Source organism: Neophocaena asiaeorientalis, unplaced genomic scaffold (genome assembly GCF_003031525.2).
Source record: "Neophocaena asiaeorientalis asiaeorientalis breed wild unplaced genomic scaffold, Neophocaena_asiaeorientalis_V1.1 scaffold389, whole genome shotgun sequence".
Classification (NCBI taxonomy): Eukaryota; Metazoa; Chordata; class Mammalia; order Artiodactyla; family Phocoenidae; genus Neophocaena; species Neophocaena asiaeorientalis.
The window spans coordinates 59,425-85,873 of NW_020172821.1; the positions used below are offsets into that span (position 1 = coordinate 59,425).

The window sequence follows — 26,449 nt, forward strand, 5'->3', positions numbered from 1 at the left end:
AGAAAATATACACATGGCAAATAAGCGTATGAAAAGATGCTACACATTCCATGTCATCAGTGAATTTTAAATTAGAACAATAATGAGATACCACTACACACCTATTCAAATGGCTAAAATCCGAAAACTGAAATATCGAAGTTGGTGATGATGCAGAACAATCGGAATTCTCATTTGTAGCTAGCGGGATACTTGGCACTTTCTTACAAAACTAAACGTACTTTTACCATACAGTGATCTAGTAATCATGCTCTTTGGTATTTACCCATAGGAACTGAAAAGTTATGTCCACATAAAAACTTGCACATGGATGTTTATAACAGTTTCTTGCATAATTGCCAAAACTTGAAATCAACCAAGATGTTTTTCAGTAGGTGAATGGATAAACAAACTATGGTATATCCGTACAAAGGAATAGCATTCAGCAATAAAAAGAAAAGGCTATGAAGCCATGAAAAGACATGGAAGAAGCTTAAATGCATATTGCTAAGTGAAAAAAAGCCAATCTGCAAAGGCTACATGCATATTATATGACTGCAGCTATTTGAAATTTAGGAAAAGGCAAAGTGTGGAGACAATCAAAAGATCAGTGGTTGCCAGAGGTTGTGGGGAGGGAGAAAAGGATGGGTGAAGCTCAGAATTTTAATGGCAGAGAAATTCCTGTGTATGGTTCTGTAATGGTAGATACAGGTTATTGTCAAATTTCAAAAATCATATAATGTCAAAAATCATATAATGTACAAAACAAAGAGTGAAGTCTAAAGTAAAGCATGCACATTAGTTAGTAATAATGTATCAATATTGGTTCATTAATTATAACAAATATATTAAGCTAATTTAAGATGTTAGTAATAGGGGAAACTGGGTAGAGAGGTAAGGAGGTATGAGAACTCTCTTCTTTCTTCTTAATTTTTCTGTAAACCAGAAACTGCTCCAAAATAGTCTGTAAATTTAAAAAACAAATCTAGACCTGCATACAAAACTTGCACGTAAATCCAACCACAGCAGCATTATTCTTAAGAGCCCCAAATTGGAACTAACCCAAATGGCCATTTACTGTGAATGGATAAATGAAACACAGTAATATCCATACCATGGAATATTATTCAGCCATAAAAAGAAATCAAGTACTGATACATGCTACAACATGGATGAACCTTGAAAACATGCTAAGTAATTGTATGATTCCATTTGTATGCAATGTCCAGATTAGGCAAATCTGTAGAGACAAAGTATATTAGTGGCTGCCTAGGGTTTGGAGAAGTGGGGGAGTGAGTGACTTAGATTGTTTTTCTTTGGGGGGGGTGGATGAAAGTTTTACAATTGATTGTGGTGGTAGATGCATAACACATTAAATTGTACACTTTAAATAATATGGAAAATTATATCTCAATGAAACTATTATTTAAAATTATGATTAATGTATTCAAAAAGGACAACATATGCAGTTTAAGCAAAAATTATCTGTGAAATGCTACCAAAGGAAAATTCTAGAATTAAAAAAGCTGAAATTAAGCACTCAGAAGATCAGTTTAACAGTACCTTAGTCAAACAAAAGAAAGTATTACAAATGTCAATTAAAAAATAACTACACTAAAATTTCGAGGGAAAAGCATGGAAAACAGAGAAATAAGTACATAAGACATATGGAGTATATGTAAAACACTGTGTCTAGCCAGGCCCAAGTCACACAGCCTTGGGAGGAGACACACCGCCTACCTGAATCACAAGGACTTCTCCAAAGGAAAAATGAGGTTCTAATGCCAAAAGTGGAAGGAATGAATTGCAAAGAAAACGAACAACAGTACGCTATAATATAGATATACATCCGTAAATACATAGGTTCCCTGGGGTTGTGATCTGGTACAAACAATAAAAAAAAGATGAGACTCATAGTAGAGGCTGCTAGCTTCTGCTGAGGAAAATGTCCAGGGAAGAAGAGTTGATTTATTTAGTTATTTTTTTAGAGTCCACATATAAGTGACATCATGCACTATTTGTCTTTGTCTTATTTCACTTAGCATACTGTCCTCCAGTTTTATCCATGTTGTCTTAAATGATAGGATTTTCTTCTTTTTTAAGGTTGAAGAATATTCCATTGCATATATATACCATATTTCCCTTATCCAATAATCTACTATGGACACTTAGATTGTTTCCATACCTTGGCTCTTGTGAATAATGCTACAATGAACATGGGAGTACAGATATCTCTTCAAATAATGATGATGTTTCCTTTGGTTATATACTCAGAAGTGGAAGGGAGGAAGAGCTTATGACACAAATTGACCATGTGTAAAAGATGTTGTAAGAATGAAAAAGTCTGAACACCTAGGAAGAAAGGGGGAGCATAGAGTATTTGGAAAGGACATTGTTCAAGGTCATACATAGTTTAAGATTATGACATTTCAGTGGGCCCGTATGCATGAAGGCTTGCTTATATTTCGGGATTTGAATACGGTGGAAAGAAGTGTTGCTAAATTTTCGATCAACATCAAAAAAAAAGGGTGGAAATGTTTTTTCTTTTATTATGAAACTGCAGGAAAGGCAAGCCTTATAAGCAGCACGAGGCCCAGTAGAATTTTCCCTGATGATAGTGGTAATTTAGGAGAAGAAGAAGGATCTAAGGCCATAGAACAATTTTGAAAGCAAAATAAGACTGCTGAGTCTTCACCCAGTGTATGAGATTAAGTTTTAACGGCATATGATGAAGTGACCATGACACAACCAGCAGAGCTCGTTGAATTGTTGAAAATGGCTCTTGAAGCTACAGGAAATGGACAGTAGACATAGAAAAAGAACAAGGTAAATCCAAAAGAGTGGAAGGACAAAATTAATCAAGAGAAAAGTCAAAAATAGAGGAGAAAAGCAGTAAACTTGACAAATAAAACCAAAACGTTCTTTTAGAAAGACCAGTAAAATAAGCAATATTTGGCAAATATGATAGAGATGGGACTAGCTATAAAACAGAGAGAATTTTTTTTTTAATTACAAAAGAATACTATGCTAGCTTTATACCAACACATTTGAAAATCTGGACAAAATGACTAAGTTTTTCTTGTCTAAATAAGGACAGTATACTATAACAACAAAACATTTGCTGATAATGATCCTTCATTTTTATTTTTACAAATATTTGCAATAAAACCTTTTGCTTGGATCCTTAGATATCATTATAAAACATAAAATTTTCAGGAGCAATAAATCAGAGAACAAAAATTAATATAAAACTTATCTTCTCATGTTCAGGCAAAATTAAGGGAGAATAAATATTTCAGAGAATGGTTAAAAACCTGGTACCTTAAACAAGGAATTGTTATTTTAGGCCTAGTTAATAACTCTGTGATTGTTTACTTTGTAAGTAAACAGTGCATGTTTAAATCCACTTTGCTATTTAATATTAATTAATTAACACTAGAGAATGTAATTCCTGGTAAAATCTTTTCAATCAGATTATATATGCACAAAACATCCATTTCAAACTGTCAAGAAAAATGAGTAATATTGACATATTATGGTCAGTTATATGCTAACAAAGTGAGAATGGAGGCAATTATGTAGGTACTCCAGTTTCCAGAAAAAGTCGTCTGCTTTGCTTGATAATTTAGCAAAATACCAATCTGGTAGTTTAACAAGTAACCATATTGCTCTGAATCAAATACCTTACAAAATAGTGTTAGCATGGGTTTATAACTTTTAAAAATGCTTTCATCACATCATTCTGTTGTTAATGTTGGTATTTATCCTGAAATGACACCCAATCTGTTCTTAGTTCTTTGGCATGTATGAAGTCAGCAGAAGCACTCTTTCCTGGGTTTTACTGCTTCCTCAGAAGAATGCACAGTATTTGGAACGAAACCACTTCTAACCCCTTCCCAGCCATCCTGAATACAAATTTCTCCCCTTTTAATAAGCTCATATATGTCTCTTGTCAAGATAGTGAAGGATTCCTCAACATTTGTAGCATCTTTTGCTGAGGTTTCTATATACTTCATACCACAGTCTGCTGACAGTCTTTCAGCTTCTTCCCTTGTAACTTGACGTTGTGAAGCTAAATCACATTTATGTCCCACTAGCAGAAATACAATCTGAAATGGCTGTACATGCATTTTTGCTTCTTCTAGCCAATCTTTCACATGTTCGAAAGATCGTCGGTTAGTAATGTCAAATACTAAAAATCCACCAACCGAGTTGCGGTAATAAGATCGAGTTATTGATCTGAAAAATAAATAGAAAAAAAGGTTGTAATTAATGTGATTTAACTAGAGTTTATAAGTCAAATATGAAGTGTCAAAGTGAACAAAAAAATTCTATGAAACTAATATGCAAGCCAGTTTCATCCACTGACATTAGATATTTAAAAATAGACAAATAAGCACTTACATGTCATCTCACACTCAGAATTACTTGTTTTTATTTTAAAATATCTGATAGAATAATTATTACATTACTGTGGTTAAAAGTAGGCACACAAAAAGATTTGGTGTGGGGCAGAGGTTACACAGCAGACCAGATCTTAAGAATCTCTCCGTATCATTTAAATCAACAGGCTCCTCTTTATGTCAGTTAAGGAAGAAGAAACAAGGGCAAACTTGTTATGTCAGTTACAGGTTTCATCCTGGGCTATACCTATTCAAGAAACAGGAAATTGTTCAGACGTGGGATATGAATCTGAGATGTGCGTACTTATGATTGTTTGCCTCTAACGATCTAGGCTCTTCTGATCAAGGTTCCTGTTGGGTAGCCCCTCTCCCATGGCTATGGCTTTCACCAGGTTCTGGCAATCTCATTTCCTTTCCTTGCCCCTTCTGGCCAGGTCGTTAATGTCTTCCCACTGTTGCTATTACTGAATGCATCACCATCCTTTGTTGGTGCCCTTGACCTTGCCTGCATTTCTGGAAAGTCACTTCATTAAACTCTTTTCAGTTAACCTTTCAAGTGTGCCATTTGTTTCCTGACTGAATCATGAGGCAAGGGGCCAAGGCTATATTGTTTTATATTTTTGCCTTTACATATGTTGTCTTCTCTACCTAGAATGTCTTCTACCCTTTTTTTTTGCCAGCAAACTCCTATTTCTTCTTTGAGTCAGTTCAAAAATCCTGTCATATAAGAAGCCTTCCCTGTCACTGTCTTCTCCCCCTCTACCTCTCTTAGGCACTTCTCTCTCTTATAATTCCATTGAACCTTTGGCATACCGCCATTATATCAATTTTCATAATGTGCTGATTGGGTTTGTTGGTATGTCTCCTACTCAATTCAAAGCTCATTGAGGGTTAAACATATTCTATGTATCTAAAACTTCCTGGCAAGTGATGGATATAATTTAATATTTGCTATATTGGATTAATTAATCTTATCAGAGAGGGAAAGTGTTAAATGTTGTATTAGCCAGAAATCACATACGTGTCTCAGCTTCCAAGTTGTCAGTGATCTTGTTTTTTTAGGTCGCGCCGCGTGGCTTGCGGGGTCTTAGTTCCCTGACCAGGGATCAAACCCGGGGCCCCCTGCAGTGGAATTGCAGAGTCCTAACCAGTGGACCGCCAGGGAATTATCCCAAGTTGTCAGTGATCTTAAGCATTGAGATCATCCTTAAGCAAGTTCATCTGTTACTTGCCTGAGGCACCAAAGATCTTTGTGGAGGGCCAGTGTGTTATTTGGTACTCTCCAACTTTTACATACCTTCTTTATCCTTATTGCTGAAATCACAGCTCAGTTCAGTAACCTGATACCACAAGTACTACTTGTTGAAGAAAGTTTCCATATCTCCTGCTTCCCCTTCTCCTCAGAATTCATGGTAGAGAAGTTCTCAAGTGACTACTTAAAAAAACAACCTCTCTCAAGGACTACTGTACCGTACAGTTGTTGACAGTAAGAAAAAATCTCCCACTATCACTGGCAGGCTACAAATAATGCAGTTCATTTAAGTTGTTGCTGTTTTTTTAATTTTGAGGGATAATTAATTTGTTATTGTTTTGCTACTCATCTATATATGTGTGAATTTAGACAGATGTGCAGTGTCTTAAGAGAAACCTAATTAAGGCTGTTATTAGACTGAAAGCTTTCATTTACTCAGCACCAAGTCTGCATTACCACCCACCCCCTGCAATTAATTTACCATTAGTATAATTTAAAACAACATGCTTTTGTGTTTAAAAATTCAACATTGAAATGTTTGTCTATTAGGCAGAGGCATGTAGGAAATACCATATTTTCTAGCACTTTGTATTTAATTTTGAAAACATTTGGAACACAGTTGCCAAATCATTCTATAGAATAAAATTATAGCAAAGTATATGTAACATATTCTATAAAACAGCCCTTATTAATAATTAATCGGAATAAAAGGTCTTAATAGGACATCTGCCTTTTTCTATATAATAATTTGATCTCAAGTTTGTGTCTGGATATTAGATTTAGAATTCTGATAATGGTTAGCCTTCAGATTCATAATTAGTTGTCCTAAAAGGCAGGGTTTCCCCTAAAACAACTGGGCATCCCTGCTGTCAGTTATTTAGGGGAAGAGACAGGCCTTCAAGACTGAAAAATGGAACTTGAAAGGCAGGTCTTACAGAGATGATGAGGGAACATCTATCTTTCTCTGGAACTTCCTCTCTTGGGTCGAGACACTTAGGTCTTCAGAAGGTCTTGAAGGTATTTTAAGGAGGCAGGGAACAGACCCTAAAAGAACAAGGTAGATAGGCCTCCCTGTAAAGAATCCAAGAGTTGTAAAGAATGATGAGTAACAATTCTTTATAAGCAACAACATCTTTTGCATGTTATTTTGTATCTATTTCCTTCTGGACTTTGAAAGTCTCACTGAATGAATAAATGATTTAAAGAAAGCCTGGGAAAAGTTCCACTGGACAATTACAGGTGTGACATTTTAGAATACAGACATGTCCTCTTTGTCATGAGCTATTACACTTTTGAGAAATGTTTCTTGGCTTAAAACCTGGCTTTGAGACTAGACACCTGAACATCAGATGACTGTGCAATCTGAGTGCTCATCAAGAAATATGTTCTCTGATTCACCAGGCGGGAACTTTATCAAGCAGAAGTCATATATATAGGCAGGAATAGGGGTGGGACCTGAGGGGACCCAGAGTAACAAGGCTCACACACCCAGCATGTCTACTTCTGCAGCATCCTCACAACCTATGGCCTTATGTGGATTTCCCTATAGTTAAAGGGGAAAAATAATTCAAGTCTGCCTTACAGATGGCTCTAAATAATATGCTGGCATCAGTCTACTCCACTCAATAGTGAAAAAGAGAAATCCTTCCATTTGTGGAACTTTTAGTGGTACTTTTTCCAGAGGAAGAGATGGCGAGATGAAGGTTAAGGATTTACACCAATACACGAGCAGAGGCTAAGGGTTTGGCATGTTGGAAAAAACAAAATCAGAAGACTGATACTAAGGAGGTTTGGCATGTGTGGGTGGGTCTTGAGTATGCAAATACTGTATCCTATGTGAATACTCACCAAAAGCCCCCTCTTTGAAAGAGTTCCTAATAATTGGTGAAACAAAATGTTCTGTTCTATAGTCATCAGTCAGTATTTTTATCCCAGTTTGGACTCACAGTAATCATGGTAGGAGGCTGGGACTGGGCTGAGCAGAGACTTTCTCTTGCCTCAACCGTCACTGCTTAATACCCAATTTTCCAGCAGTTACTGACACCTTGGATATGGTACCTTACTCTGGGAAAACCATCACAGAGGAGACACTGATATGTCCTCACTGTAATAGACATTTAACGTGGACTCAAGCCATGCTAGCACCACCATCCATGAACTTATGGAATACCTTTTACAAAGTCATGGTATCCCACACTTTGCTATAGACCAAAGGTTTCAGTTAACAGAGGAAGAAATGGGCTGATGCCATAGGATTTGTTGATCTTATGTCACTATCACCTAGAGGCATATACCTATAAAACTCTGGAATGGGTTATTAAGATTCAGTTATGTTAACAGATACACACACACACATATATATATAATATATAAACAACAAGGACCTACTGTATAGCACAGGGAACTATATTCAATATGTATTACAATAACCTCTAATGGAAAAGAATCTGAAAAAGAATATATACATATATATAAAACTGAATCACCTTGCTGTACTCCTGAAACTAACACAACATTGTATATCAACTATACTTCAATTAAAAAAAAAAGATTTAGTTATGCTCATGTCCAGGAGTTGACACCCTGTAAGATTTTAGCATGATTCTTCAGGATGTATACGTTCTAAGCTAGTGAGTAATACAATAGGTGGTGTTTTTTTCCCCATGAATAGATGCTCTGGTATGGGAAACAAAGGGTAAAAGTGGCGTGATGGTACCTCTTGCAATTACACTTAATGAGTCACTAAAATTTTTTGTTGCTTCTAATTCCTGTGACTCTGAACTCTGCTGATATAAAGGTTTTAGTATCCAAGGGAGAAATGCTTTCACTAGAGAACCTCGTGATGCTTCTATTGAATTAGTAGCTGAGACTGCCAATTGTCCATTTGGGGCTTCTTATGGCAGTGGGTGAACAGGCAAAAAAGGGGCAACAGTATCAATGGGGACCACACTGGCCTCCTGCAGTCCTTGCTGCCCAGAACTTCTGGGATTTTTTGGTTCATTTCATGCCTGGTGCCTCCAGCTATCCTGTCAAGTCTCTGGCACGCAGACATGCTTCCAGTAACTTTCGTTTTTGATTAATGTCCTCAAGTTGGTTTTGTTGCTGGCAACCAAAGACCTGATTGATAGAGGCTACAGATATTTTGTAGGAAAAGAATGATACAAACAAAGTTGCAAACATTTTATAAATTTCAACATAGCTTTATGAAGCCAAAATTCCTTCATTTAAAAAATTTTTGGTAAAAAACAGATGAGATTTACCCTCTGAACAATTTTTAAGTATACAGTATTATTAACTATAAGCACAATGTTGTACCACAGATCTCTAGAACTTTTTCATTCTGCATGACTGATACTCCCATTCCCATTGATCAGCAACTCATTTCCTACCCTCCCCCCAGCCCCAAGCAGCCACCATTCTACTTTCTGCTTCTGAGTCTGACTACTGTAGTTACCTCATATAAGTGAAATCATGCAGTATTTGTCCCTCTGTGATCGGCTTATTTTGTTGCAGGAAAATGGGGAGCGAGAGGACAGTCCTGTCCCAGGTCTCAGGTGAGTCCCTGGGACAGGCCACCAAGTAAGGGTCCTTGGCTTTGTGCAGGAAAGAATTCAAGAGCGAGCCATAGTAAAGTGAAAGCAAGTTTATTCTGGGAGATACACACTATATAGGCAGGGTGTGGGCCATCTCAAAAGGCACAAGGCCCTGAAATACGGAGTGGTTCGTTTTTATGGGTTGGGTAATTGCATAGCCTAACGAGTTGGAGGATTATTCCAACTCTTTTGGGGAAGCGGCAGGGATTTCCAAGAATTGGACCACTGCCCACTTTTTGGCCTTTTATGGTCAGCCTCGGAACTGTCATGGCACCTGTGGGTGTGTTGTTTAGCATGCTAAGGCATTACAATGAGCATATAATGAGGCTCAAGGTCTACTGGAAGTCAAATCTTCTGCCATCCTGGGCCTAGGTTGGATCTAGCCAGTTTATGTTGTATAGCCAATGTCATTCTTTTAAAGGTTGTGATCTTTAAAGTGTGTGCCCACTTCCCTCCTGTCTCAATTTCACTTAGCATAACATCCCCAAGATCCATCCATGTTGTAGCATATGACAGGATTTCCTTCCTTTTTTATGGCTGAATAATTTTCAACTGTATGTATATAACACATTTTCTTTATCCATTCATCTCAAAGTTTATTCTTACATGTATATTCGCTTTAGAATAGAAAAGAAAAATGGTTGCCTTGTTTATGTAAACATTTTAAACTGTTTAATTTTTCTAATTTTTTTTCCTGAAATAATATATAGATAAGTGAAATTGAGAGCACTGAATTGGCTTACATTTTATAAAGAATTACTTAATATATGGGCAATGCAACCAAAAAATGTGAATGGGATCTTAGATGTTATTATTATGAACTTTATAGGATGTGCACTGGTCTCATAAAAAAGCAACAAAATATAGAGCACTTGCTGACTTACCTGGGTAAAATGAGCCAGATGGTCCACTGGAAATGCCCTTCTTGTGGCTTTGCCAATTGCCAAATAGGTATTTAGAAGATGGAAGTACTTTGATGACAAAGGCTGCTGGCAGCAAGCAGCCTATGAATGCATTAGCCTTATGAGTGCCTTTTTTCACCATGACATTACATTCCTACTGCCCTTCTGGGAATAGTCACTGTGTTGATGCTTTATTTACCTGATTCACTTGCCTTGTAATCCGGGCCCTTAGAACTGCTTTCGAGAAACTAAAACACAAGTCTCCCCGCTCCTTGTATTATTACTGACTCTAACAGTCCCTGCCTTTGCCTTCTGAAACTTGGGGCTTATAACTTAGAATATCTTTTTTCATACATACAAACATTAAAATTCTCTATGTGTAATTCCAGGGTCTTTCCATCAAAAATCAAGTCTGTGGTTGTGGAGGCTATATCTAATACTGACAGGGCCTAATGGCCGTATTCTGTCTTTGAATACGTGAATCAATTCCCCTGTGACCATCTTTTATTTTTCTTTTACCACAGGTCATCATTTTATGATAGTGAGGCCTTGTTATCACCCCCAGCATGCTCTATTCACCTTTTATCTTCTATTTTCCTCTATAGTTAACACATTCTAACGTCCTATATAATTTTTCCAACTTATTTGGTTATAGCTCATCTCCCCCCATTAGAAGATAAGCTCTATGAGAGCAAGAATTTTTGTCACTTTTTTCAGAACGCTGTATCCCTAGTGTCTAAAACAGAATTGGGCATGCATGAGGCCTACTGAGAGTTGTAAATAAATAAACAACTGAATTAATAAGTTCAGACTCTGTAAGACTGTACCCAGGCAGCATGCAAATGCTAAGCAAATGGGAGAATAACAGAGGGAAATACAAAAAAGCTTATCTCCTTTGGATATTTATAGTAGGGATTCATGAAATGAGCTAAATAACAAAAAGAGAAGTGGGCTGAATAACAGTGCACACTGTAAATATAAAGGTGAAACCATCCACTTTTTCTAAAGAACTACTGTATTTAAATTGGTAGTAATTCAAATTGTATTTTGTAGTGGATTCTGGAAGGCAGAACAAGTTAATGTGAAAATCCAAATAATTTAGAAATTAATGAGAAATGTTTCTAGCTTCACTATTTGTCTGTAAGGTGATAATGAAGGATGCTTATTTGCTATTTGGTATGGTACCAGAAAATGTATAAAAGATTTTAGCACTTATTCTGACACTTTCTGGCATCCTTTTGCAGAACAAAAATGAGATGATGACCAGCTTCTCATGATTATTTTATTTTCCATACAACATAATACATTATGTGATTTAACATAATTAAAGAACATTTTTTCTTGGGTTATAATCCTCCTACCATTTTTGTGACTTCTGTTTCCATACAACTTTCTCAATATTGCTTCATTTCATGTGATTTGTATATCTCTCCACATTTATAATTTATACTGGTGTTTATCCTTTTCTCATTTCATTCTATGTCTGAAATTATGCAGCTTTTATTTTCAAGTCATTTGAATAGACTGTCCTTCTTTTTCATTCTTTTTCTAAGTTTGTGTTTTCATCAGTTACCTGTGCACTTACCACATATTCTTATTTTTCCCATTCCCCAAACTTGCCAAAACTGTACTGTTATATCATAATTTTAGGAAGATCATTTCTTGGCATTTGTGTTATTCTGACCATGTATACTTTTCAATGCTGAGCCCTGGAATAAACTGATTTCTTTTCCTTAGAGTTAATAATTATCTTGCATATTAATCAAGATAGGCCAGGCCATGCTATAGTAAGAAACAACCCACCTCTTGATAGGAAGAACGTTAAAAAACCTGGGCTGTATTTTAAAACTACCACATGTGAGTTCTGCTCAAATTCACTAGTTAGAATTAGTCAAATGATTCTAAGTGCAAGAGGGAAGGGAAATATATTCCTCCTGTGTGTCCAGAAGAAAAACAGCATCAGATATGAGTTAGCACTCTCTACCACATCTTTTTATTCCTTTCTTTTTCTTTTTGCTAAATTTTCCAAGTAGTCCTTAATAACCTAACCCCAAACTCTGCCAGTTGCCATTTTTTAAAAAGTTCATTCCTGTTAGCTTTTCTGTCAATTTCATCTTCCTGAGGAGGTCTCTCTTACAATCTTCTGCCCTGCTCCAATCGGGCCTGGTTGTCCTTGGTATCTGTGGCAGAGGGAGCATCCTATGATCTCCCTTCACCATTTTCTTGGGCATTTCCTTTGCTTTTCTTCAGGGGTAAATCTCCTGTTCCTCAGAGCCCATGTCTTCATTCTTGGTTTATTCTTTTATGCACATTATGTGTTTGTCTGTGTCTATGTGTGTGTATATAGAGCACATCCTCAAGTAGCTTCCTAAAAAAGATTCATGAGGGGACAAAAAAGATGCATGAGGTAATATTTTGAAGTCTTGCATGTTTTTATTCTGCTTTTACAGTTGAATGACAGTTTGGTCAGATACAAAATTCTTTCAGAATTTTGAAGTCTCTCCATTGCCTTCTAGCTTCAACTGTTGTTTTCAGGAAGGCTGAAGTCAATCTGATTCCAGATCTTTTTTATGTGACCTTTTATACATGTCCCTCCCCCACCCCACCCCAGAAGTTTGTAGGAACTTCTCTGTGGCCCCAGTGTTTAGAATTCCACGATGATGTCCCTTAGAATGTGTCTACTTTCATCTATTGTGCTGGACCCTTCCAATCTGAAAACTCAGGTCCCTCCCTACATCTAGGAAATTTTTTTGAATTGCTTCACTGATGATTTCTCCCCTCTGTTTTTTCTGCTCCATTTTTCTGGAATGCCTGTTACTTTTTTATTGAACCTTTTGGACTAGTCCTCTAATTTAAAAATGTATATATATTTCCTATTTTCTAAGTCTTTGTCTTTTTGTCCTACTTTTTGAGAGATTTCCCCAACTTTATATTTTTTTATTTTTTCCTATTGTGTTTCCAAAAGCTCTTTTGTTCTCAGAATATTCTTTTGAAAAAATAGTATCTTGTTCTTCTTTTATGATTTAAATACTTGCCCACTATCCCTCTGAGAAGATTAAGGACAGGGTTTTTTTTGGGGGGGTTGTTTTTTTAAACATTCCCTTCTCCCTTATTAACTTTGTTTTTCTGGTTGCTTTTGGTTTCTGTTTATTTTGGTCTCTAGGTTTCATGTTACAGATTTCCTAGTATTTCTTGTAATCTTTCATTGAGACTAAAAGCCTCACTCATAAGATGATCAGGCTGGATCATTTAGTTGAGGAAACTCTAATGTTGGCCTTTTAAGTCTTTCTTCTTGGCCTGGTCAGATTTGTCAGAAATGATTTCACCAATGTCCTGTTTGAAGGGTGAAGGTCTGATTACTAGCATTCTGGGAGCTAAGATGGGGAAGAGGGCTAGACAGTCTTAGCATACAACATGCATACATTCACTTAAAGCCCTTACTTTTAATAAGGGACCCCAACCTCAATTACGCCTGATGCTTCCAGTAAGAGACTCTATGTTTAACTCTTTTCAAAGAATAAATTTCTAGTTTTTTGCTAATGTGTGGGGAGAGGAAGTCACCTGGTGTGTGGAATGGTGGAGGGGATGTGAGGATCCAGTCTTTCTTAAACAGACTGACAATCAATGATCCTTATTTTAGCATTCCCACTTCAGAAGTATCTGGTGTCACCATTTCCTGAATCTTTAGGGGATTCAATGATATATACTGGTTTGGTCTTTAGCTTTTTCCACCCCTAGCTTAGAAGCCCATTTTCTTTAATCTGCTAATTCATTTACCATTCCTCCATCTGCTTTCTTACTTCCAAAATTTTTTTCCTGTTGTCTCCTTGCTAGGATTTATGGTTAAAAAACAAAACTATTGTCACTTTAGTGAGGTTTCAGGAAAAAAAGCTAAAATAGGCATAGGTGTTCAATCTGCTATCATTACTGGAAGTTACTTCTTTTTTAATTGTTATTATTTCCTATTGTTATTTCTCTTACTACTGACATATCCTTCATGTCCCAGCGTCAAGGACCACGTTGTTTCTGATACATCCTCTGAAACTAGCCCTAACCCTACACACAGATGACAATTCCTCCCTTTGTTCTGCCACCAGAACTTATTTTAGTACTTACTAGCCTTTATTCCAATTATTTATTATCTTTCTTTGCTGTGAGTCTGTGAGAAAGATCTCTAATTGTCCCCCAGTGTCTATTCTCCCTGTCTTCCTTTAGTAATAGAATTCCATGAGTTTTAGCTTGTACATAGCAACTCATATAGAAACTATATTCCCCAGCTTTCTTACAGTTAGTTTTGGCATATCACTAAGTTTGGATCGATGGGACATGATAAGTTATGTGTGCAGTCTGACGTTCATCTTCTTGAAGATGCCATTTGCCCTAGGCTTCCTCTTTCTCCTTCTTGCTTGTTAGGAAATGGCAATGACTAGAAAACCCTGGAAACTGATGTTGAGGCACAGCCACCTGGATAGTCCAGAACTGCTCACTCTGGACTATTAACATGGGGAGAGAGAAACAAAGTTCTGTATTATTTAAGGTAATATATTTGGTCAGTCTCTGTTATAGCAATATAGTCTGTACTCTACCCAGTATAGAGACAGCATGGACCTTGAATGTGAGACTATATCATATTTATTTTTATATCTATTTTTGCATCTAGTGCCTGGTATACAGTTAATCTAAACAAATGCATAGATTTCCACACATAAATCATAATCCTGATTGATTTCAGTTTCTCTAGAAAAAAAAGGAAAACTACTTCACAGTTCTTTTGTAACTTTACGACACCATAGGCAGTATTTGCTTGTAGCTTTGCCTAATACCCAACATCTCTCCTTGTCTAACAAGGCAAAAGACTTCATATAAATTTCTCCACTGCAGCGGGCTGGGTTCATTCCTGTTACTAAGTGTAGCAGTGCAGTCACTGAGTACTGCAGGAAGGGGAGAATTGATTGTCATTGCAGCCACAAGTGTTTGCTGTCAGTTATCAGTACCGCTTCTATTGTGTAAAGCTATTTCTCCTTTTGTTTCTGAATATAGCCGAAAAATAATGGTTTGAGCAGACACAGTAATTAATTTGGATCTACAGAGATGGGAGTGGGGGTGGGGTTGTATGCAAACAGAATATTTTTCAGGATAGAAACTACACAATGTGCCAGTAAAACTCTTTTCAACCATGCCAGGAGGCCTGATGCAGCAGAAAGAGCACTGAACAGAGTTAAGAGAATTAGGCTCTTATGCAAACCACTAACAAATGATAAGGCCTGGGGCAAGTCAAAGACTCTCTGGACATTAATTCTATCATTTTACAAATGAGACTGTTGGGACTTCCCTGGTAGTCCAGTGGGTAAGACTGCAAGCTCCCGGACTTCCCTGGCAGCACAGTGGTTAAGAATCTGCCTGCCAATGTAGGGGATACAAGTTCAAGCCCTGGTCCGGGAAGATCCCACATGCTGCAGAGTAACTAAGCCTGTGCGCCACAACTATAGAGCCTGCACTCTAGAGCGCATGAGCCGCAACTACTGAGCCTGCGTGCCACAACTACTGAAGCCCTTGTGCCTAGAGCCTGTGCTCTGCAACAAGAGAAGCCACTGCAATAAGAAGCCCGCACACCACAACAAAGAATAGACCCCATCACCGCAACTAGAGAACGCTCACATGCAGCCATGAAGACCCAGCACAGCCAAATATAAAACAAATAAATAAATTTATTTAAAAAAAAGACTCCATGCTCCCAATGCAGGGGGCTGGGGTTCAATCTCTGGTCGGGGAACTAGATCCTGCATGCATGCCGCAACTAAGAATTCGCATGCTGCAACTAAGAGTTTGCATGCTGCAACTAAGAAGTCTGCATGCGACAACTAAGAAGTCCACATGCTGTAACTAAGAAGTCCACATGCCACAACTAAGAAGCCCGCACACTACAACTAAGAAGTCCGCATCCCGCAAATAGGAGTCCGCATGCCGAAACTAAGAAGCCCACATGCCCCAACGAAGATCCTGTGTGCCGCAACTAAGACCCAGTGCAGCCAAAGTAAATAAATAAATAAATAATTTTTTTTTTTTTAAAAAGGGGGACTGTTGTACCAGATCCATCCATCTGTTTCTTCCCAGTCCTATGGTTGTATCAAAATGGCCAGAATGTTGATCTCTGTAGCTTCTTTCATGTGTCTTCTCCCCCCTCGCTTTCTTGGATTCTGTTTTCAATTCATCTCTCACTAATTTTCCTCGTCTCCAATAGTCCTCTCCTATACAATTAGTTATACCTTCTTATCCACTTTTAATTCTCTTTTTAGAGTCTGTCCATCTGTCCTATCATATATGTCTTAAATTTCACCTCATATTTGCTTCATTAACTTTTGATTTCCTAATCCCATAGCCTTTCTGTAGCCCTTAAAACAAGTACTAATGATATTGCATGATCTGTGTAAAACTGTGACAAGTGCCTAGAAGTCAGGCAAGAGGAGAAACCTTTTAATTTTGAATGAGGGGACAAAAACCAAGGGATTCTCTAGAGTCTTATTGATCTGATTAGATCTTGCCCTAAAATATAGTAACCAAGTGTTTTAAAAGGGAGACCTGACGGAGTCATTCAGAAGCACCAGCAAAAGAGACAGAGAATCATATGAGAGAAGAAACCATGAGAGGTTCTCAAATATACTCCTAAAATTTAAGGAATTGCCTACAATTTTTCTTTGAAGTATTGGCTTCTAAAGTGCTCTAACCTTTCCATCTGTTGGTTCCTAAAACACTCTATGTAAAAGGACTCTGGGTTAGGAAATACCATATCTGTCTTGGGTGTTTACAAAGTATATTAGGATATTAGTATATTAAAAGCTCTGAGAAATCTGGCAACAACCCAGCACTTCCAAAACTATTTGATCAAGGAAACTTTTACTCAAATTACACCTATTACTTTGAAAAATGCTACTTTAAAGAAAAATGATGGGCAATGCCTAGAATTTGAGAATCTATAATCTTTCTTTATAATGCCTTCTGTTATAGCCAGGAAGTTCTTAGTATCTAACTCCCATTTGCAGTATTCTCTCTTGATCTCTTCTTAGAGAAGAGGGTTCAGTTTGGGCCACACACTATTCTTTTGTATTTCTGAGGCAGGAGTCTGTGATTTAAGGCTGTTCTTCAGCCTTATCCATTTGAAGCCATATCACACTAAGTCCTACGAGATGGAAATACATTTGGAAAGCCTAAAGAATCAGAAGAAAAACCACTTTTAACATTCCTAGTACAGGAAGATAATTTAAGCAGCGATTTTGACCAATTATACAAAAAGCAGAGGAAAGAATAGGCATAGAGAAGGATAACATTTTGCCAAGAAAAGTCACTGATGAATTTTGGGGCATGGCTTGATAAAGACCTTTCTCAGGTGACCCTGATGCACTAACTATACCAGTGAAGTAGAAATAAACCTACGAGAGAAGTCTCTGCTCCCTTACCTCAACATTTTTTTGGCATTGAGATATTTTTGATGGTTTCTTTATATCCTAGCTATTGATATCAGTGGATGGTCTTAAGGACTTACTGCCAGTAATAAAATAATTTTATTTAGCATATTGTTCCTAAATGAAAAATGAATTATCACCATAGGAAGGAAATAGAAAAAAACTTCAGTACGTTTTAAGAATGTTTAAAAGAACACTAAGATTCTAAACCAAAATAAAATAATATGCCAGCGAGCCATCGACATTTACTCAGTCATGCTTGTATACAGAACTACTATCTGTATTTTGAAACTCTTTCACAGCTTAAACTAAAAATATACTTTTCAATTTAAAACATATTGGACCTCTGTTCTGGAACTCCTACAGGTCAGAACAGTACTTCATTACACAAAGTGATTCTTTCCAGAAAACAATGGGTTTTAATAATATTTGTTTCTTGATAAGCTAGGTAGATTGTGTGGGGTAATAATTTTTAAATGAATTTCCCTGAATTATATATTGTCAGAATTGATTAAAAGTTACTGACATTTGGAGGCAGATATATTAGTATCATAAAGTACAGGCTTTGTAGGTATTTCACTTTAGAAAGAATGAAAATATCTTAAAAAGTAAAATCTGATGTTCTCTGGGGTGTGTGTGTGTGTGTGTGTGTGTGTGTGTGTGTGTGTGTGTGTATACCTCAGTATTAGTTGAGTGGTTCACCTTTCTTTTTTTTTTTTGCGGAACGCGGGCCTCTCACTGTTGTGGCCTCTCCCATTGCGGAGCACAGGCTCTGGATGCACAGGCTCAGCGGCCATGGCTCACGGGCCCAGCCACTCCGCGGCATGTGGGATCTTCCCGGACCGGGGTTCTGCATCGGCAGGTGGACTCTCAACCACTGTGCCACCAGGGAAGCCCCACCTTTCTTTTTCACTGCTTGACAGAGCAGACTGATAGAATGCAGATTCCCTTCTAACTCAGCTAGGATAAGAATAACTGGCTCTTAAAACACCAAGATAAACATTCTCAGATCATTCCAAGAAGTTGCTCTTTAAACTTTAACATGGCTATGGAGGCTAAGTTGTTAAGAAATCTTTGTATGCTAACCAAACTGACTGACAATGGCTAGAAATTTCTTCTCTCTCTCTTTCTCTCAGACTGAGCAAAGCACTTTTCTTCATGTGAAAACTTTACTGAGTGATTCATGTACTAGCAACATTATCTCTAATTTTTTTTTCTAGCCCTTTCTTTGAAAGCTAAATGTGGAGCCAATGTGTCAGAATAGGTGGTCATCAATGCAGCATGATGAGAGGAAACTCCGACACCCATCAGCTATAGATCCATAACTCTGCCAACAGGGAAATGTTACTTCAAGATGAGGTGTTACCTCCTAGGTGGTCATCCTCTTTTAGAATAGAAATACTCCTGTCAGAACCCTTATTAAGTTTTAATAATTTTGTGTCTCTTGGTCATCTAGCTACTTCTCTCTCTGAAGCTAAGATGGAGTAGTAAGGGATGGCTTTTCAACTGAGATGTGAGGGAAAACAGAAGTGAAGGATAGGTCAAGGTCCTACTATCCAAAAACAGAAGGAAAGAAAAGTAGGAAAGCCCCAAAGTCCCCTAGAATGAGTTTTACCTACTTTACAATTTTGCCTGCTGCTGGCCTAGGGCCTTCAAACATTGGAATACAATATTTAGTCTACTATATTTACAGTATTTAGTTACTAAATAGTCAGAATGTATAATCACCTGCATATAGCAATATGTCATTGAGGCTGTGGTTATACATGCGAAATCAATTGATTCATTGAAGAAAAAAGAAATTAAGAAAAATAGTCACAGGTTTTTGAAATTACTGGCTAGCTTCTTAACTGTACTGACTATACAATCACTCAAAATGGTCTGAATGCTCTGAGTGGACAGTGAAAATAACTTTTATCATATAAAAATACATTTGGCTACACAGGTCATTTTTCCACATTCTGCTACACTTGTTAGAAATGATGCTGGCTCCTTCTTACATATAGTTTTACTCTGAAACTCCATAAAGTAGACACTTTTTGGGGTGACTGCTCACTTCCTTCTTCTGTGAATTTCTCTTTCCCAAAAAGTAGACCCTTACGGATTAATTTGCATTGGATGACCCATAATGCATTCCTGGGATATTTGTATTATAATCCCTTTGTGTTTTATGTATATATTATCTTAATAACTGGACCCTGGGGGAGCTGATTCACTGGCCAATCAAATAGCCAATGAGATTTTTTCTTTCAAGAATTTGAATAAGAGCCTCAGAGACTGAGACAGTTGGGAGCTGACAGCATTGGATAATGGAAATAGGCTAGAGAGAAAATCCACAAACTCTTGTTATTAGAGCTTCCATATTTTCAGACACTTGTATGTTCAGTGAGATTTTTGTCTCTCATGAGACCTGTATCATTTATAATTTATGCCTTATATCCAGACTAATTTGGTTATATTTCTGTTACTTAAAACACAAATAATTTTAACCAAGACAGTATATTATCAGATTACTCAATACAAATATAGTCTAGCTTTCTATTGTTTCTAATAACTTGGAACTACAGTAGACTGCAATGATTATGGGACTTAGTTGTGGACAATCTCTGCTCTGTTACCTATGCAATATGAACCCACCAATCCACTATCAGAAAATCTTTTTCTATTGAAGATCATGAACCACAGTAAGGAGAGTGGGGATCAAGTAAGGGTCCTTTAAAAAAAAAACAAAAAACAAAACCTATTTAGTTTAGGAATCTTAAAAGATACCTTAAGGAGAAATATAAAATGTTCATGTTGCTTACTTCTAAAATTATGAACGGAGAACATAAATTAAACCAGTTTTAAACATTTACTTCATATGAATGTTTTGAAGGGGAAGAGAAGAAAACAGAGACAAAAGGGAGGCAGAGGGTAAATAAGGAGAATAAGTTAAAAAGAAATGAGAGCATACAAGACACATTAAAATAAAAAGGAAGGAGAGGGGCTTCTCTGGTGGCGCAGTCATTGAGAGTCCGCCTGCCGATGCTAGGGGACATGGGTTCGTGCCCCGGTCCGGGAGGATCCCACATGCCGCCGCAGCAGCTGGGCCCGTGAGCCATGGCCGCTGAGTCTGCGAGTCCGGAGCCTGTGCTGCGCAACGAGAGAGGCCACAACAGTGAGAGGCCCGCGTACCGCAAAAAAAAAAAAAAAAAGGAAGTAGAGGAAAAGACAGAAGGTGGGAGGAAACTATGAGTAGGGACTGATAGATGAAAGGGATAAAGGAAAAATATAAAGAAGTTTAAGGAAGGGTAAGACACATAAGGAAGAGACACATAAGGAAGAGAAAGATACACAGTAGAAGAGGAGCTAGAGGAAAAGAGATGAAGAGGCAGGCAGAGAGTTAGGGAGAGGCCCAGGATGTTAAGTGGTATTAGTTACAGGTCACCTTCAGATTTTTAGGGGGGCAGGGGAGACTGTCCCTTTTATAGCAATTACTGCTTACAGCCCTTTAGCTGTAACCAGCCCATTAGCTGGTTAACTAATGTCTGCACGTTTTCCATTGCTCCAAACTTCAAAAGTTTAGTTGGTTCTGCTCAAAGAATGTGACTAAAGCAACTCATCAAGGGAGCTTTCCCCAAATTATACTACTAAGAACACTAGTTATCATAGATTTTCATGTTTTAAGAATAGCCCCTCAAATAAATGGTGGAAATGCTAGTTTAATCAAAGTTAAACAGGTTTCTTTGCTCAATACTTCTTGGAGTCTTTGATATGAATTTCTAAGAGAGAAATGGAATATAGGGATTTCCAAGCTTATTTGATTACAGAACCCATCCTTTAAAAAGAATCAGAAGGTATGAGTGTTCTGCAGAACACGCTTTGAGAAGAACTACACTAGGAGGACATTATTCTCTGAACTTTACAACCAGTGGCTGTAACTGTAATACCCCCAAGGCCAGACAACACGAAATAAAAGGCCAAATCTGGCTTGAAGCTTCAGGTTTTCTATCCCTATAGCTAATGTTGCTTTTTCTTTATCTCATTTTATCTTCATATTGCTTTAAGTGCTTTTCATGGGAAAAATTCAAAATTTATATTCTTACAGTCTTACATTTGCTGTCTATACTTCTAGCCTTATTTGTACTTATTTATCTTATTAATGCTGTTAAGCAATATTCTTGTTTCCTTTCCTGCTAAACTTCTTCCACTATGATGATTAAAAAATAAAAGTGGTGACTGCTAGTTTCCCCCCAATGCCCAGTGCCAAATCCATCTTCCCTTTTTCCTAGGCACATGGTAGCCCCGTGTAAGTGTGGCCTTGTAACTAATTTCTCTTCACTGAATTGAGAGCTGAAGTGATCTGCACCACACTGGCCTCACTTGCTTAGAAGAAACATTACTTGATTTAGATCTTTACTTTCACCTCCCCTGGAAGTGGCACACAGTGTGCCTGCAACCCAGCTTTGTTCACACAGAAGAAGATAATGTCCTAGGGATGGCAGAAAACTAAGAGAGAAGGTACTTGAATGATGGCCTGGAGCAGGCCACTCCAACAACTTGGACTACTTACCTTGAGACTGTTACACAAGAGAGAAATAAACTATTGTTAATGAAGGCACTGTAATTTTAAGTATCCTTAATACAGCAATTTAACATTTATCCTGACTAAAACATAGTGTTAATAATAAAAACTTAACAATTGAGTGTTAAGTTACAATTTACAGATGCTCACATATTCATCATTTTTCTAAACCCTCTTCACTTTGATTTTGTTCCTTTTTATTTTTTGTAAGTAGTTATTGACTACTAGCATGTATTATCTGAACTTCGAAAACTAAGGCTTTATTTGTTAATTATACCTCAATAAAGCTGGGTAAAAAAAAGATAACTAAGGCTACTTATGGTCATAATCATCAGCTCACTATTTTGTTGTTCTGTAACATATTTGTTTATGCTTTTAAGCTATATCCTGAACTGTCTAAAGTAGGTTTCTTTTTGTTAGTTTATATCTAATCACCAATAAACCTCCAAATAGAATGTTTTCCTCAAATTCCTAATGGTATAATTATAACTAATGACAGAACTATATATTCATGAACTATATATAGTACCTTTCTATGAAACAAATGTACTTACTCAAAATAAGTATCTGTATTTTCTTAGAGGAAGGTACAGAATGATTTAACATTAATTGTTTTAAATGCAATTTTATGGAGAAACATTCTGCTAAATGAGAGAAAAGCAAGTATTTGGAGGCAGGTACTGAAATATGTATGTATTTAGGAATACATCTTTGGTAAAGAGCCAAGCAAAATAAAGTATGACTCATTGTCAGTAAACATTCCCTAAATGTCCTTGCATTATTATGAGAGAGTTACTGTCTGGTTTTAATAGTGTATATAAAATCAATTTACATTCTTCTTAAAGGCAATAAAAAAATGATGTATTTAACAGAAAAGGTCTTTAAAATCAAATTAATCATCCTTACTTTCTTGTCAATAAGTTTTTAAGGAAAGAATTTTAAACACAAGAAGATTTTACTACCTATGTTTCTTGTAGCTGCAATTATCAGTAGTTGCTAGAAGTTTAAGGTATAAAGAACACGTTTTTATTATTTTCACTTTAGAGGGTAGAGCAAGAGCTATTAGTAAATGTTTTTTTCTGACCATGAAATATCTTAAAGTTCATCTCTGATTGAGATCACAAGTGAATGAATTTGCAGTCTACCTTATAATGGTAAAACTGCAACGAATCTTAGAGATCATAATGACTCCATTTTACAGATGAGGAATCAGAGTTTGAAAAACATTTTTTTTTTTTTTTTTTGGTACGTGGGCCTCTCACTGTTGTGGCCTCTCCCGTTGCGGAGCACAGGCTCCTGACGTGCAGGCTCAGCGGCCATGGCTCACGGGCGCAGCCGCTCCGCGGCATGTGGGATCCTCCCGGACAGGGCACGAACCCGTGTCCCCTGCATCGGCAGGCTGACTCTCAACCACTGCGCCACCAGGGAAGCCCTGAAAAATTATTTTAAAGGAGGCTTCCTGAAAAAAAATCTTCTTCATGGAATTCTAGGTATTGTACAATTCAAATCAATAACCTTTAACACTTCTCTAAAGGGCTGGCCTTACTATCTTTCCACTTTACACATTGTAAAACTATGGTATAAGCAAGCTAAGCAGTTCACTTATCTCTATGAATCAGTGTCATAGCTGGGAATGGAAGCCAAAACTTTAAAGTGTTGGAACATTCTCACAGAAGTAGACTCATCTCATTCAGAATGGATGCTGGCTGGGGTGAGGGGAAGCCATGTTTGGGAAATCCGGTCAATAAGTACTCTATTTCACCAACAGACTACTTGCTGAAGACTACAAAATGCTTGCTTTAATGAGTTCCAGTTGATAATGCAACCTTAAAAAAGCCCCAAACACTACAATATATCAGGTCCCTACTTTCCTCTAAATTCCTTGAATCCTAGAAATTTAAAATGTGCTTCATATCTGGTTAAATCTTAAATATCTAGGAAATGCATACAATTTACGTTTAGTTTTGGATCCCTCCTTCTCTATGCAGAAAAGTATTTTCTGATCTATTATCACTCTGGAACGTTAAGTACCTATTATAAATAAAATAAAGGAAAAGTTCCTAACAAATCTCAGTATGTACATCTCTCTTTTCTTCACCAAAGCACCAATGATGACAAACTTCTAAAGACAACTCAACCCTTAAAAACAACAAAAAACTCCTCTGCTGTGCCTGTGTCCCTGATGTTACACCTAGTTGCTGTACAAGACACATTCCCACGGGTCCTGGCCCAGTATTTCTGATGACCACATTCGGTGCTGTGAGGTGTTCAGACCATTACCGCATTCATCATCTCCCTCTGAACGATGCCCAATGAGCTCATGCAGTAATCGGGGTTGGAGCACTGCTTGCTGTGAAGCTAAATGGATCAATCATGAATCTGGGAACGCTTCTATGCAGTTCTCCTGGGCCGCGTAGATGGGAAGCTGCTCCGTCAGGGGAGAAAAACGGGAGCTTGGAGGAGGGTGGTCAGGTCAGGGTGTGTACAGCGAGGGACACTGAGTTTGGGGAGAAGGCAGCAGGGGAGCCGAAGAGTTGGGGATAAAAATACTAGCAGGGGTAGAGAGCTGCGGAAGAGGGGGCTAGTGAGGGTGACCTGGGCTCGGGCGGGAAAAGGAAAGACAGAAAGGGGTCGCAGGAAATGGGATCCAAAGAAAGAAGTGAGAAACTGCGGAGGAGGAAGTCGTCTCTGGAAGAGGAGGGGCAAAGGGGAAGCGAGAATGGAGTGTTTGCACTTTCGAGAGGGAAGGGCCAGAGCTTCTCCCGACACTGGCCTGTGCGGCCGACGCTTGGGGAAGGTGCCCCAGGCGGATGGAAGGGGCGGCGCGGTCCCTGGGGTCCCGGCGCCGGCGGCCCTACCTGACCCGCTCCTGTCCCGCCGTGTCCCAGAGCTGCAGCTTGATCCTCTTGCCCGGCTCGATCTCCAGCAGGCGGGAGAAGAAGTCCACGCCGACGGTGGGGTCGCAGGCTGGGGAGCGCAGCCCGGGAAAGCGGCCCTGAGTGAAGCGGTGCAGGAGGCACGACTTGCCCACTGTGGAGTCTCCCAAAAAAAGAGCAGGGGCCGTGGGGAGGGGAGGAGGGAAATAGTCTAGTTGCTTGCGGACTCCCGCCCCCGACCTCTGTAAATCACTTTCCCCCAAAGCTCACTGGGCGCCGACGGGAAAGTGGGTGTGGTGAAAGGACGTGACAGCAGCAGCAACCAATGAAAGTGAAGCAAGGTCTCAACTCTTGGAGGGTCAGCCAGTGAAAAGTGAGAATCATTTTCTTACGGGCGTCAGGGCGGGCTTGTCCGATTCCGGCTCTAATTTTGGAAAACGCGGGGGCCGTAACCTGGGTCACTGTTGTGGTTTCCTCTTTTATCGATTTGACCAGTTCTGTGACCACCGTTATTTAACCAGATTTCTGTTGGCGGCTTTCTGCTCTCTAGCCTTGTTGATTGCCACCTCCAAGGCGTTCTAATGTGAAGGAGTTGAGAGCAGAATCGAAATAAATGTGCAGAGAAAGTTCTGGATGCTTCTAGCAAGGGCTTTGGCCATTGCTCCTGCCACCACCATTTCTTCCTCACAGCTTTCAGTACTACGGAAGAGTGAGAAAAATGCCAATCGCCGCCATTGTCTCTAGGACCCTTCAGCGAGGGGAAGGAGAGGAAAGGAAATGAAATGTTGAGATGTTCATAAAACCTCCCTTTCTTCTCGGAAGAATGGGAGCTTCCGTCTCCGTTATACATGCCGGAAAAATCCTGAAGTGGTCTCTCCTTAGTTTATGCCTGGTCAGGGATCTGAATAAAGCACAGTTGAATTCTGGCGAGATCGACTCCTTTCTCATGCCTCTCTTCTGACTGGTTAATAGTGAGTTCAAGATTTGTCTTTTAAAAGTTAAACAGTTTTGGGCTTCTTTGTGGCGCAGTGGTTGAGAGTCTGCCTGCCGATGCAGGGGATACGGGTTCGTGCCCCGGTCCGGAAAGATCCTACATGCCGCGGAGCGGCTGGGCCCGTTAGCCATGGTCGCTGAGCTTGCGCGTTCGGAGCCTGTGCTCTGAAACGGGAAAGGCCACAACAGTGAGAGGCTCGCGTACCGCAAAAAAAAAAAAAAAAAAAAAAAAAAAAGTTAAATGGTTCTAAAGTGTGTTTTTGCCAAAGTAGAATTTTAACAATTCCACTTTTTTTCATGCCCACATGCAAACTTACACTTTTGTTATTCATCCTTCCTTTCTTGTTTTGGAGGAAGAGGTATTGTTTTGAAGGATGTGTTTAATCCCCTGACACCCATCTTTTTAAAACTTTTTTCTAACAGTGAT

General features: G+C 38.4%; 1 protein-coding gene across 1 annotated transcript; it reads right to left on the minus strand.

Annotated features, from left to right (window-relative positions):
* Positions 1-3,051: 3,051 nt before the first annotated feature.
* Positions 3,052-25,879, minus strand: RAB39A (RAB39A, member RAS oncogene family). Its single transcript, XM_024741870.1, has 3 exons — positions 25,718-25,879; positions 25,012-25,271; positions 3,052-4,218 (listed from the first exon to the last, which is right to left on the minus strand). Exons 1-3 carry the CDS (start codon positions 25,877-25,879, stop codon positions 3,792-3,794), a joined length of 849 nt encoding a protein of 282 aa, XP_024597638.1. The 3' UTR covers positions 3,052-3,791.
* Between the last annotated feature and the right edge of the window lie 570 nt (positions 25,880-26,449).